The 12,575-nt window shown below is 41.5% G+C and overlaps 1 protein-coding gene across 7 annotated transcripts in view; it reads right to left on the bottom strand.

Moving 5' to 3' along the window:
• The window catches only part of PHC3 (polyhomeotic homolog 3), a 37,544-nt gene extending 25,164 nt beyond the window's left edge, over window positions 1–12,380 (bottom strand). For 3 of the 7 annotated variants that reach the window (XR_014587891.1, XM_083847916.1, XM_083847919.1), the window contains exons 1-6: window positions 10,923–12,380; window positions 7,539–7,686; window positions 6,662–6,820; window positions 5,145–5,222; window positions 3,430–3,588; window positions 1,099–1,197 (exon numbers count right to left, since the gene is read on the bottom strand). Coding sequence is in view for 6 of the 7 variants with exons in the window: in XM_083847916.1 (XP_083704042.1) it covers window positions 1,099–1,197; window positions 3,430–3,588; window positions 5,145–5,222; window positions 6,662–6,820; window positions 7,539–7,664 (621 nt within the window). In the remaining variant the exon portion in view is untranslated. The remainder of the gene's footprint in view (window positions 1–1,098; window positions 1,198–3,429; window positions 3,589–5,144; window positions 5,223–6,661; window positions 6,821–7,538; window positions 7,687–10,922) is intronic. The other 4 variants (XM_083847914.1, XM_083847915.1, XM_083847917.1 and 1 more) reach the window with 4 other exon arrangements.
• Between the last annotated feature and the right edge of the window lie 195 nt (window positions 12,381–12,575).

Genomic DNA, 12,575 nt, shown 5'->3' with positions numbered 1-12,575 from the left:
GGCTGACTAAAAACTAAATTCAATAGCTTTGGGGGATGTTAACCTTTTGCTTATCACTGCAAGCCTTGTCCATGCCTACGACAAGGCAATTTTTTTATCCCTGTGTTTAATGAATTGGTTAATTAAGGAATACAACGAAAGCGTATCTAAAACTAGTGCAACTACTCTCAAGTTTTTTATTTTTTTATTTTCTAGGTTATTCATTTTAGCTGCAAAGTTCTGCCAAACACACTTATCTTTTAAAAATAAACTGGTTATGCTATAAATGGAGTAACAAATTACCAAGATTGGGCTTTATCCACCTTAAGAGTTCTAAATGACCTCAAGAATGAAATGTTAAAAGAGTGACTACAGAAGGAAACCTTTTTCCAAACTTGGCACAAGAGAACTGGAAGGTGCAACTAGCACAATGCAGATTTTTCAGAAGTGGTTCAGGAAGATCTGTAGAAGTAAAAATAGTAAATCTGGTACCTCCAATTGCTAGAGTACTAGAAATTATAACAGAGCACCAGACGTGCCCTACAACAAGCAATATGACTTTTGTAAAGCAGTTAGTGGCTCACAGATCTATTGGAATCTTCTGAAGGGATCCGCAAACACAAGCACAAAGAACATTCAACTGGTATAATTTACTTGGATTTCCAAAAAGTTTCAAAACAAAGTCCATTAGCAGTCTTTTAAAGATCCCTAAAATAGAAGGGAAGGTCTTTCATGAGAGCATAAACGTGTTGGACAAATGTTTGCTTTTCACAGCAGGAGATGGTGACTAACATTCTGTAGAGATCTGTGCTGTCCCATATGTTTTTCCAGATCATATACAAATTTCATGTTTCAGTGAAATGACAACACCACTTCAGCTGATAACGTGAAGTTGTTCAAGGTAATAAAGATGAGAGAGAATTATGAAGAGCTGAAGTGTCATATCCAGGACCCCAATTTTACATATAACATGATCGCCTCTAAATGTGTGACGATGGTAAACAGAAAACACTAAAGATGTACAGAAACAGTACCCATAACCAATTTTTATAAGTAAAACTTAAGCACAAAGTTTCCTTATTTCTCAGTTTTCGCACACTCTACTGGACACAAGCTCACCTGAGTAGCTGCAGACTGACAGGAAGATGAGGAAGATGATGAGACAACAGGAATGTCAGACTGGACAGCAGCCACAGTGGTAGCAGGAGTAAAAATTAGCTGTTAAGCAAGAAAAAAATATCAGGTAACAGACTGAAACATTGAAAAATACGTAAAAAAAAAAAAAAAATAAGGCAACATTTTACTTTTATAGAGTGATATATAAGTTACATGCAGTGATGTACAGCTTCTCTTTTTTTTACTTTTAGAGCAACTTATTCTAGTAACAATTTACTGCAGTAGTTTAAGTAAATAAAATGAAAAGATAATTTAAAATCATGTAAAATATTTGTTCTACATATTCAGAAACAGATATTATACACACACACACACATTAGCTTTCACACAAGCATTCTAAAAATGGCTTTCCCCCTCCAATGTTACAAATAAGTGAAACAAAGGCAAAGAAGAGTTGGCCAATTTCTACAATATTGTAAAGAGAGAAAACTTGGAGTACCTTCCAGTCCAAGTGTTATCTGTCCAAGTGTTACTTAACAAACAGGGCTGTTATATCAACTTTAACTACGCTAATTATGTTTCATTGCAAGAACAGATATCGCACAACCACCAATTACTAATTTCAGTATACTGGCATGCCTAATTGTCATTGATTTCCTCAGTGACAGTATAGCAAAGACAAGTCTTATGGAAGGCTTTGAAGAGAGATCATTAGTCACTTTCCCTTACTTCTAAAGACATGTCAACTGCAAGGAGCAGCTAGGAAGAAAACATGAAGTTACTTAGCCAGAAGTGAATCAAGCTGGTGATGAGTCTATTGGTATGGACTAACTACAGATGAGAGTTGACCTTTTTACAGAAAGTCCCTGACAAGGAAGGAAAAGCATTAATTTTGACATGTTAGATAGAAACACTGAAAGATTGAAAGAGGTTTGACATGCTACCAAGAAGAGCAAAATGATCTTGCAATATCATCCTAAACAGAAACTAACAGAGTTAGTTTCTCTCAAAACTGGGATGTAAGGCAGTTATTGAAATAAGCAAGAAATTTGATGTAAAGAGTCTGGAAGAAAACTTAGTGTGAATAGATATGAAAACCGTATCCAAAAATCCATGTCATTGAGACAGATTGCTACTATAAAAAACAGCAACCTCATCCCATATTGCTTCCACCACTAATTTGATAACACATATTGAAAGGCAGTGACATGATGAATTCCTAACTTTCTGTTAATTAGTACTAGGTGATTTCAGCATCTAGGTTTGCTTACAAACCAAAGACTCAGGAAATCCTTTTACGGTTAAATTGATGGTGTTTGATCTTTAAACCCTTATCTTGAATTCATACTGCTTTTTCAATAATCATGTAGGATAAGAGCCACCAAAGAAAAAGCTCAACATCGCATAACACCATTGCTGGGCAAGCCTAAGAAAAAAATCTCAGAAAAAGAACAAAGAAAAAACTTTCATAAACACGCTTCACAGGTGCAGTTCCTGCAAGAACTCGTGCCTGCATCTAATTTTATACATCACTGCAGTCACAGACCTCTGACTCTTGGTGTAGCATAACAGTGATTCTTCCTGTTTCATGTACTTGTACATAACATTTCAGAAAGCTCTAGTCATGAACTCCCACGGGCCATGGAAGTATCTTTGGCCTCCACCAAGCACTGATCACAACCTGAGCATTCACGCATAACTTCAGTAATTCCTATGAAATCCCACACAGCCTGTAAGGATAAATTCATACAAGACTCACTACACAGACTATTAAACTAAATAAAATAAAATCACTATACAGATTTTTCAAAGTTGCCCATTAAGAAATGGAAATGCCACATTAATAGGAATTGGGAAGAACCTGATGAGTTTCATGTGAATCTAAGGAGAATGAAAGCTACATATTTAATGCGTATTCTAGAGACAGTAACCTAAAGAACAATCTTAGCTAAATGCAATTGAATTTTCCTCAAGAGTCTGAGCTCTGAATGTTACCAATGCATTGGAAAAAACCTACCCTGAACATAAACTCTAATATGTCCTTTTACATAGCCAGATAAGACATGCTCTTTTCTTCCCATGCTTGATCAATTTAACAACCAGGCTAAAAACATCCGAACAAATTTTGACAGAACTAAGCTACAGCAATCCTTTTACTCCTCTGACATCTAAGCGTTCCAGAGATATGTACGCAAAGATTAGTAACTAAATTCTCAAAGCTACCTGAAACTAAAGAAAAATTCTTATAAATTCTAGAAATAACATAAATAAGAACTGGAACAGTAAAATTTGAGGGAACAAAAAACAACAGCAACAACAAAAATCCAAACTTACCATTTGAGCTCGTAGATACATTTGAGCCTGGCTTGCACTCAGGGTTGGCGAGGTGCTCCCCAGCAACATAGTCTGTTGGGTAATACTGCTGCTGGTGGTGTTGGAGGTCTGTGAACGGCTTATTATCTGTGCAGGTGTAGGAGAGGTGGAGAGGTTAATCTAAGGAAACAAAAATATTGCTTCTGTCATGGAAATTCAATCATCCTAGGGTCTAAAGCCAGAAAGCCTTTCACAAAAATGGCAGGGTCAGTAGAAACCTCTGAACTGTAAAGATATCAAAAATGTATTGAGCCAAACATCACGAAACTAGATTCTGGCAAGACTGTGTATTTTAATTCTCAAACTACAAGCAATATTTAGCAGTACACAGCAATAAGCATTAACGAATATAAACAACGATGTTACGAAGTCTGAAAAAATACATCTCATAGAAATACATATTTACATAACACGTAGCATGAGCTTGTCATATTTTAAGAAAAATGTTTGAATTTTAATACTTAAGTATCTTTACATGCTTGTATTATCTGACATGACTGACAACTTCTGAGATGCTCGTTATGAAACTTGACCAAGGTGCCTGTTTGTGCTGCCATACTTTGACTCTGATTCCTCATATGCACACTTAAAAATGGTCTGAGACTAAAGTTTTCTACAATTTCATATTAAATGCTCCTGGAAAAATTCTTTTTTAGCATCTGCTCAAGCAAAAGCTGGTTGTTTTTTGTTTTTACTAACACATTCAACAGAGTTAAGTGCCCAGCTCTTTTACATCACTTTGAGATTTTCTTGAAAATCCAAGCCCAATTATTCTGTTAGTTTAACATCAGGCATATTTGAAAACCTTCCCTCCTAAATTTAATAATAAATGAATGATTTTACTTCTAACGACTGTAAGCCAAAGCAGTGCTATGAAAGCTTAAAAAAAACCAAACAGTTAAATCATTGAAGCTATGCACTGAAGCCATGAACAGCTTGAGGGCATGATTAATAAGCAGGATGTCTGTAGGACTAACAAAGTCCTACTGAAGACAACTGTAGAAGTGTACATAGAAGGCTGTGCAAATTACGTATCTGAAGATGTCGTTTAAGGAAACGCAGCATGAACTGAACACAGAGCCGCTAACAACTGAAACCTGAGCACATGCTTAGGATATGGATAAAGTAATTTAAAGTGCATAAAAGACGCATGATAAAAGATGATAAAAGAATGAAAGCTATGAACAATTTAACCAGTTTCACATACATAAGTGAGCAATGACTTGGATTCTTTAGATTCGGTGCTCCTTAATCACTGGTACACAGAGTTATGGTTTTGAACTACAACAGTGCCCTGAAGAAAGAAACTAATGTGAAAAATCCAGTAAGAAATCATGTAAGAGATGAAAGCTCAGAGAGTGATTCCTGCAGTGGTCTGAACAGTCACTAGTGCCCACAAAGTGAGCGACTGCCCCTCAGAGCACCAAGAGTGGGCTGGGACCAGGGAAGCCTCCAACGCCAGCCTGCAACTCTAGTAGCTAGCACCATGCATCGGGATGAGAGGACGACACTGGAAGCGTAGCCAACACTTGCTACAGTCATCATACTTCCATTTAGTGCTTCTCTAATATTCCTTTTAACCACACAAATTTAAAATCTTTTCTGTTTTGCCAGATAGTTATTATTATAACCAACAGGGGTTGAGAATGGATGCAGGGCTTTGTTTGATTACGTACCGAGGTCTGCGACATGCTTGACTGCTGAGTGACACTCCCAGTGGGGGAAGTACATTGCCTCCCACCTGACAGGCTTGCCTAGATAGCAAGAATATGCGTCAAATACCGAAATCAGAAAGTGTTTAAGCGATGTTCACATTATTGCATAAACCATCAAAAACACCCCTCTCTAACATTACCCTCTCTCCGAGTTAGCAGCAAAACTGCTTGACTCAGGGGAATTAGATTTCAAAGTGCACTCCAAGCTCTGAACTGGAATCTGCAAGGTGTCAAATGCCTTGAATTCCTTGCAGCTTTCAGGCACTCAGACTCTCGAAGATCAAGACCTGAACAATAACTATCACAGGTGAAGCCCATCAAACTGTTAATGATGGAACTACCTAATGAACTCATCACCTATGGTGCTCAGAACTTAGAACGTGACATCATTCAAACTGTCATTATTAAAACTCACATTGTAATTTTTATTACATTTAGAAGCATCTAAAATTAAAACAAACTTTATAAACGCTGCGAGGAACATCCTCACTTCCCCTAGAATGACAGTTTATGTATGCACATAGAATGTCTATACCACTACGCTACTCCAGACCTTCAGATGAATACAGGGACAGTGATTTAGATGTATATATTAACAGACTGCAGAACAGAACTTCTTAGACTTGCCCAGCCTGATTCTCTTCGCTCTATCTCAGTAACAGTACAGGCACAAATCCGTCACAAAAAAATAAGTCAATATGTTACCATGATCTAATGGAAAAGGTACAGAAGTAGAAGCCAGGAGCATAGAAGAGTCCATCCTAGTTCTGACAACAAACAGCTGTTTCTAGCCCTGAAGTTTTTAACTCTGTTTTAGCATTTCCACATATAAAAATATTAACTGCCACCTATCCCTGCAAGACAGTGCTCTCAATCCACAGTCAACTGAGGTCAAAGGAAGTCTTTCCACTGCTTAAGTTTTCACAACGGGTCTACTCCGGTGTTCCTTTCACGTTAAAAGCTTTGCTTCAGAAACGAAACACAGCATTGTCATTTACTTCCTACATTGCTGCAGTTGGGAGTTAAAATTGAACGTTGCCATTATTTATAAATGCAGCCAGACGTGTGGCAAAACACACTAAAATGCCAGATGTTGACTACCTGAATTTGATTTCACTAAGATGCGTGGCTATTCGTTTGTTTCCCCATCAACTTTCAGAAAAATTCATGGGATGAAGATTGAAGTAGTCTCTTTTTAATATATACATTTTTTCCTGTTTGATGATTTACATGATGCATTATAATGTATGCAGTTAAGCGTGGAATGGACGCCTACTGGAGCATCTATAACAAAATCCTCCAAACAGTTTGGAGGAAGATACAATTTAAAAGAACAAAGTCATTAAAATATAACAGCGAATCATTGTGAGACATTGAAAGCTCAGGCACTTAAGCTGTTATGTTTGACAATGCTCTAGAACTCTAGTCTTACTCCAGAAAGTAGTAAACCACTATTTTTCAGCAATCTTCGCTCTCACCTGTGGTACAGTTGCCAGACTCTGAAATTGGGTACTGCTTAAGTGCTGCTGCTGCAAAGCAGCAGTCTGCAGCATTAGATGCTGCTGTTGGGCTGCATACATCTGCTGGAGGTACTGAGCAGCTGAGCTAGGAGGACGATGCAAGGCCTGCTGAATAACCTGTGATGAATCAGTAGGTAGTTAATCACAATTACAAAGCACACACCATACTGACACGATGCTGACGTTTACCTTTACAAGGAAATAAAACCAAATACATCCGTTTCACACCAACTGTATAATACTGAACTTGCTCCACCACCACTTTTCTCAACAGAGTTACCAAATATAGGTACAGCATTTTTCATAACGCTACATCCAAGTCTCTTAGGCTCTCATCATCGTATCCTATGTGATATTCTATTTTTTTGGAAAGATCAGGACAGCACACGAGACTCAATTATCAAACCCAACAGAGCGGGCTGTACAAACTTCCTGGTAATCTTATTTAAAGAACAGCAAAATGGGGATGGATCCAAGAAGCAGTCACACACATAAAGATACCTCTGGATCCCTCTAGTCAGTGGTGGTCAAGTGAACAGCTTTTTGTGTTACTTTGTAAAATTTTATGCTAATAATCCATACCCTTGGGGAACGGTGAAAAATCAAGTTTTCCAATAGCATTTCTCTCCCGTTATTTGGAAGGCAGGCCTGCACACTGCACTATTCTTAAGTGGTCTGACATCTATACTATGAACAGTATCTTATGAAAATCAGTAAGTCAGATATTGAGAAAGAAGACAGCGATTAAGAACGGAAAGTTAATTTTGTGTATTGTACGACGCACGTATTTGGGAGCATTGCACAGGACGGGAAATAGCATCTGATGGCCCGGTACCTGGACGGCATGCCTGTCAGAGCCACTGTAGACAGATATCTGCGGGAGCGGGGTCCGGGAAGTGGAGGTGGTAGTGATAGTAGTCGTAGATGCAGAACACGTCGTTGTGTTTGGTTCATTCTCCATAGCTGTGCAGTGTTCGTCCAGCCTGGCGGGATTGAAGTTGAAACGAAAGCGGTTCACAAAGCGAAGAGCAGCACATATGGATTTTAAAGGAGAAAACCTAAGCTTCTGTAAGATACAATAATGGACAGCTTGCAAATGGATAGGTTCGTAACATTTGCTATTACTTGATGTGATTTGTAGACAGATGTGGTTATGAACTTCTAAGATGCATCAAGGGTAGCAATAGGTGGCAATTTAGGAATGTGTGCAGAACTTCCTGCAGGCTGCACAGGAATACTGCCGCGTCCCTCTTCCCCATGGCACAGCGCAGGAGCCACTGGCTGACCGCTCTGCACATTCAGCAAAACATTTTCTAGCCAAACATCACTGGCGACATGTTCTATTTGGAAAAAGAATGAAAAGCTGTAGAGAAAATGCTTTTACTTTCTACAGCAATGCCTCCCCAAATACAGCCACAGTTATGGAAAAAACTACCTAAAAGAATCTCCAGTGATTTTTTCCTAGCCTCACAAGACTTCCTTCTGCTGCAGAGTATAATCTCTCTCCAAAAACATTGTCATTAAAACTGCAATGAAACCTGTTTCTCAACATATGAGCGTTGTTTATCTTTTCCTTTTCAGTTTTAGTATTATGATTAACAGAGAACATAGTTGCTGTTTATTGCTTTTCAAAGGATGCTTTAAAAAAGCGGGTGAGGAGAAATATTTCCTTCTTACAATAAGGAAGGATTCAGAAAAATGATCATTTAGAGAGCTGCAATGTACTAGAAAAAAAAAAGCAGCACTGCCAAGTCCCCAGCAAAATGCCCACTGGGTGCTGCATCAAACAGGAACATACTAAGGAGTTTCAGCTCACGCTGCTGAAAGCAGAATGCAGTGCTGCCAATCTGCTACCTTCCCCTCTGAAAACACGACTACTTTGCAAGTAGAGAACTTAAAAAAAAGTATCCTCTACCCAGAAAAAAAAAAATGTTCAGGCTGACTTGTGCTGCACCTGATGCCATAGGTCCTGATTACTTGCAATACATAAACTTTAATAGGTACACGGTCCCCTAGGGACTTTGTACCCATCATTGTGTTGATATCTCCTACCTTTTGCCATCAAAGACAATTTGTGGCAAATAAAGCTTGCTTTCAAAGCACAGATCCTACTTCATCAGAAATGAAGAAAAAGTATGGCTTTATTGTTAAAAATACAGATCTGTTGTGTATTATAATGCCATTTATCTACCTACAGGAGAGCACAAGTTAACATTGATGCGTTAACCACTTCAGTTACAACGAAAACAGCATCACTTCTACAATCACTTTATGTTAATTTCACGTACTGCTAATGAAAAGTACCTTGAAAAAAGTCTCCTCCAGAGAGCATTAAATGCACATCAAAATATTTACACCTCAAAACTTGTCTAGCTTGTTTGAGCAGTTATGCAACTGTTTAAATTAGCCTAAGAAAAATAAGATTGGATGTTTAATTTTCTTAGTTCTTAGCCACATTTAGGACTTATCAGTGAGATACGCAACGTGTCTCACTGCGCTAGCTGAATCAGAAGTCGATAATTCAGTGCTAGTTGATAATTCTTTAGCTAAGTGCCTCGTTTTCAAAATTTTTTGATCAGCATGGCCTGGCACTGACGTGCATCTCCAGCCCTCCTCTAGCACGTCTGACCCCGAATCAATTAGAGACGATGCACGAGGCTTACTTGCCACCCCTCAGGTCTTATCGCAACATAAAGAGCGACGAGTTGCAGCAGGCAGCACTGACACGCAGAAATACCGTGCCCTCTGTTGGCTGAGAGCACGGGAAGGTGCTTCAACAGATGACACTTGTTAGAAAACCTTTCGTCACTTGGAGCGAAAAGCCGGTTGTTTAAAGGAAAAGAGGAAATACATAAAATGAGGGTTATTTTTTAGCAAGATGACCCCGAATCCATTAACAATTTGGCAGATGGATAGATGGATCTTTTATAACAGAAAGTATGAAAACCACTACAGAATTTAAATCTGTCTTTACAGCATCGTAAAAGGAGATCAAGGCAACACTGCATATTTAACTAGACCACATTTAGTTATAAAATATAGGTCTCAGATACTATTAAAAATAGTCTTCTAAAATTTTTGTTAACTACTCAACATCAGAAAAGCAGAACTCCTACCTTACAGTGCAAATAAACTTGGTAAGCGAACAGGGGCTGTACTGTGACATTGCCTGGCAGCAACATCACCTCAAAAGCACCTCTCTGATGGGTGAGTTTTAGAAAACGCATGAACTCTGACTTTGAATAACTGCTATGTGTTCAAAAGTGGACTCAATATATAAAACACAACAGAAAACTGTATTTAAAAGAAGCATTTATTCAAACAGAGACAGTATTAGACACCACATAGTTTCAAATTATACCGTGCATGATGTAAATATTTAGGTTTTTGTTCTTGCTGCTCTGAGACTTGAAGAACAGTTTTGGTCAAAATAAAAATCCAAAGTAAGGTCAGAAAAATCTGCCGTTTTACACCAGTAATGTTGGATTACCAGCACAGCACATACCGTGCATGCGCATGCACAGCATGTCGCTAGTCATGTTTGAGAAACTTTGATTTTTTGTAGTGACACAGTAAAAGCAAACACTACTGACACTCTGCAACCGTAATTGGTATTTGGAAATCGGTATTTAAGTGTTTAAACCATTTATTTACTCAGTCCGTTCATCACCTCCCATCAGAACTCCTACGCGCACAAGACACAGAAAAATAAAAAATTCCCACAAGCCTAACTCCTAGGTGGATTTCTGCATAAACCCCAAACACACACACCCCCCAACACGCCGCCCCAACAGTTACACGGGGTTCGGACGTTATCTTTCAGCCAAAACACGGGTTTTTGAGAGCCACGCTCCGCGCGAACGCAGCCCCCGCCCCGCGGCGCTGAGGGACCCCGGGGCTGCCGGGCGGGCAGGGCCCCTCGCCCGCCTCAGACCGGGCCCCGAGAGCCGACAGCCCCCGGAGCCAAGGCCGGGGCCTCCCCCAGCCCCGAGCGGCGGCCCCTCAGCGCTCCTCCGCCCCCAGCCCCGGGGAGAAAGGGGCGTGAGGGGGGCAGAGGAGGCTCCCGCACCCTAGCGGGGCCGGCCCACCGCAGCCGCCCGCGGCCGGGGCGCTGTCAGGGCGCCGGTCCCCGCCTCCGCGCCCCGCCCCGCCGCGGCCTGGCCGGGCCCTGCCGCTGCCGCTCCCCCTCCTCCTCCGCGCGTCCCGCCGGGAGACTCGCCTCGGCCCAGCCGCTCACTCCGCTTCCGCCATCTTGTCGCCTCCCTCCCGGGGAGGTGCTGCGCAGGCGCGCTGGGCGCCGCCGCCATGTGACGCCGCCCGCCGCCATCTTGTGGCTTCGTGCGGCGGGGCCACGGCGGCGTGAGGGGCCTGGCTTCCCTCAGGGTTCGGAGGGGTGTGGGTTCCTGCTCGAATTCTTCTTCAGCAAATGGAATGTTACAACTCTGGGGTATTAGCTGTAGGGGATGTGGTGTTTTGAGAGGGCTGCGTGGAGGTTAAGGTCAGGAAAGGGCCTGCCCTGAATGGTTTTCTCTGTTAGTTGGTCAAAGACCTCAGCAGCCCCAAATGGGAGGTGGCAGTGAACGCCTGAAGTCTCAGGAATATGAAACTGAAGAGTCTTCAAGATCTGTTAGCCTAGCTTCCAGTTCTTCCTACATGTTGGTTCTGAGCCTCTCCTTGCTATGGGGATGACTGCTTCTTCCTCTGAACTGACTGTAATCGATCAGAGTTGAATTACGCCATTATTTCTCAAGCGTACGTGGTAGCAGCTGCTTTGTACTACTTGGAGTAGAAGAGCAAAGCCCAGCCTCCATGCAGACAAGTAGCCGCTGTACCACATAAAGCTAACTCAAATCTTGCATGGGATATCCTGACAAGCTCAGTACCTCTCCATCTCTCTGTCACAAAATGTTTTCCTCTCTGTGATGGAATACTCTTAGAGATCTTGTAGGAAACTAAGAAAAATGTTGGAAGTTGTAGAGCAAGGTATTGTTAAGATACAGCAAGGTATTTCCTGCTGCATGAAATTGATGCAAGACTGTTTGGAAACTGGGTGGAGCAAGTTTCTTCTGAGGAAGAGAAATGCCTGCTGCAGGAAGGTCAGGTATCGTGACAAAAAAAGTTCTGTACTTTGTAACCTCTTGCAGGGAAAACAGCAAATGGGGACTTAAGTTACTTTATCATCAAAAAGCAAAAAGAAGAGCAAAGTGCACGACTGGAACGTGCAGGTCTCGTATAGCAGCCTGTTGCGGACCACAGAGTGGCAGAATTCCACGCTGCTTTAACAAACGTCCAGGTACGGTGCCGATTACACCAAGGAGGTAGTGGGGAAAAAGGAAGTGTTTGTGCTGTATCAGAACAAAACAAAACAAAACAAAAACAAACAAACAAAAAAAGGTTAGGTTACCTATTCCTCAGGATTCCCAGAAACATCCATCTTTCAAGGAAGTGCTGGGCAAAACAAATATGCGTTATCAAAGACGCTACCAACGTGGTGTTAAATAGGGAAAGCCTAAAGGAACCAATTTATGATTAACAGCTCTAATAAAATACCTTTTCTTAAATATTAAGCGTTCCATCCCCTTTAATTAAAAGCATCCTTTGTGTTTTCTTTCAAAAAAAACCACAAAACACCACACTTGCTGTATGTCCCTCGAAGCTCCACCTGCACCGAGCGCCCAGCGCTGCCCCCGCCCGTGCTCGCCCCCGCGCAGCCGCGGGGCCGCCCCCTGCCCGGCAGCCGCTGCGCGCTCCCGGCGGGCCGTACCAAGCGGCGGGGCCACCGGGAGGGGATCGCTTCTGCCCGGCCCGCCCCGTTCCGTCACGGGGGTGCGGGCGCCTCTTGGGCTCTGCGGTATCCCCCCCCCTTTCCTCC

This window comes from Anser anser, assembly GCF_964211835.1.
Source record: "Anser anser genome assembly, chromosome: 9".
NCBI classification, from domain to species: domain Eukaryota; kingdom Metazoa; phylum Chordata; class Aves; order Anseriformes; family Anatidae; genus Anser; species Anser anser.
Note: the sequence above shows the minus strand (reverse complement) of the source record. Positions and strands in the feature narration are given on the sequence as shown.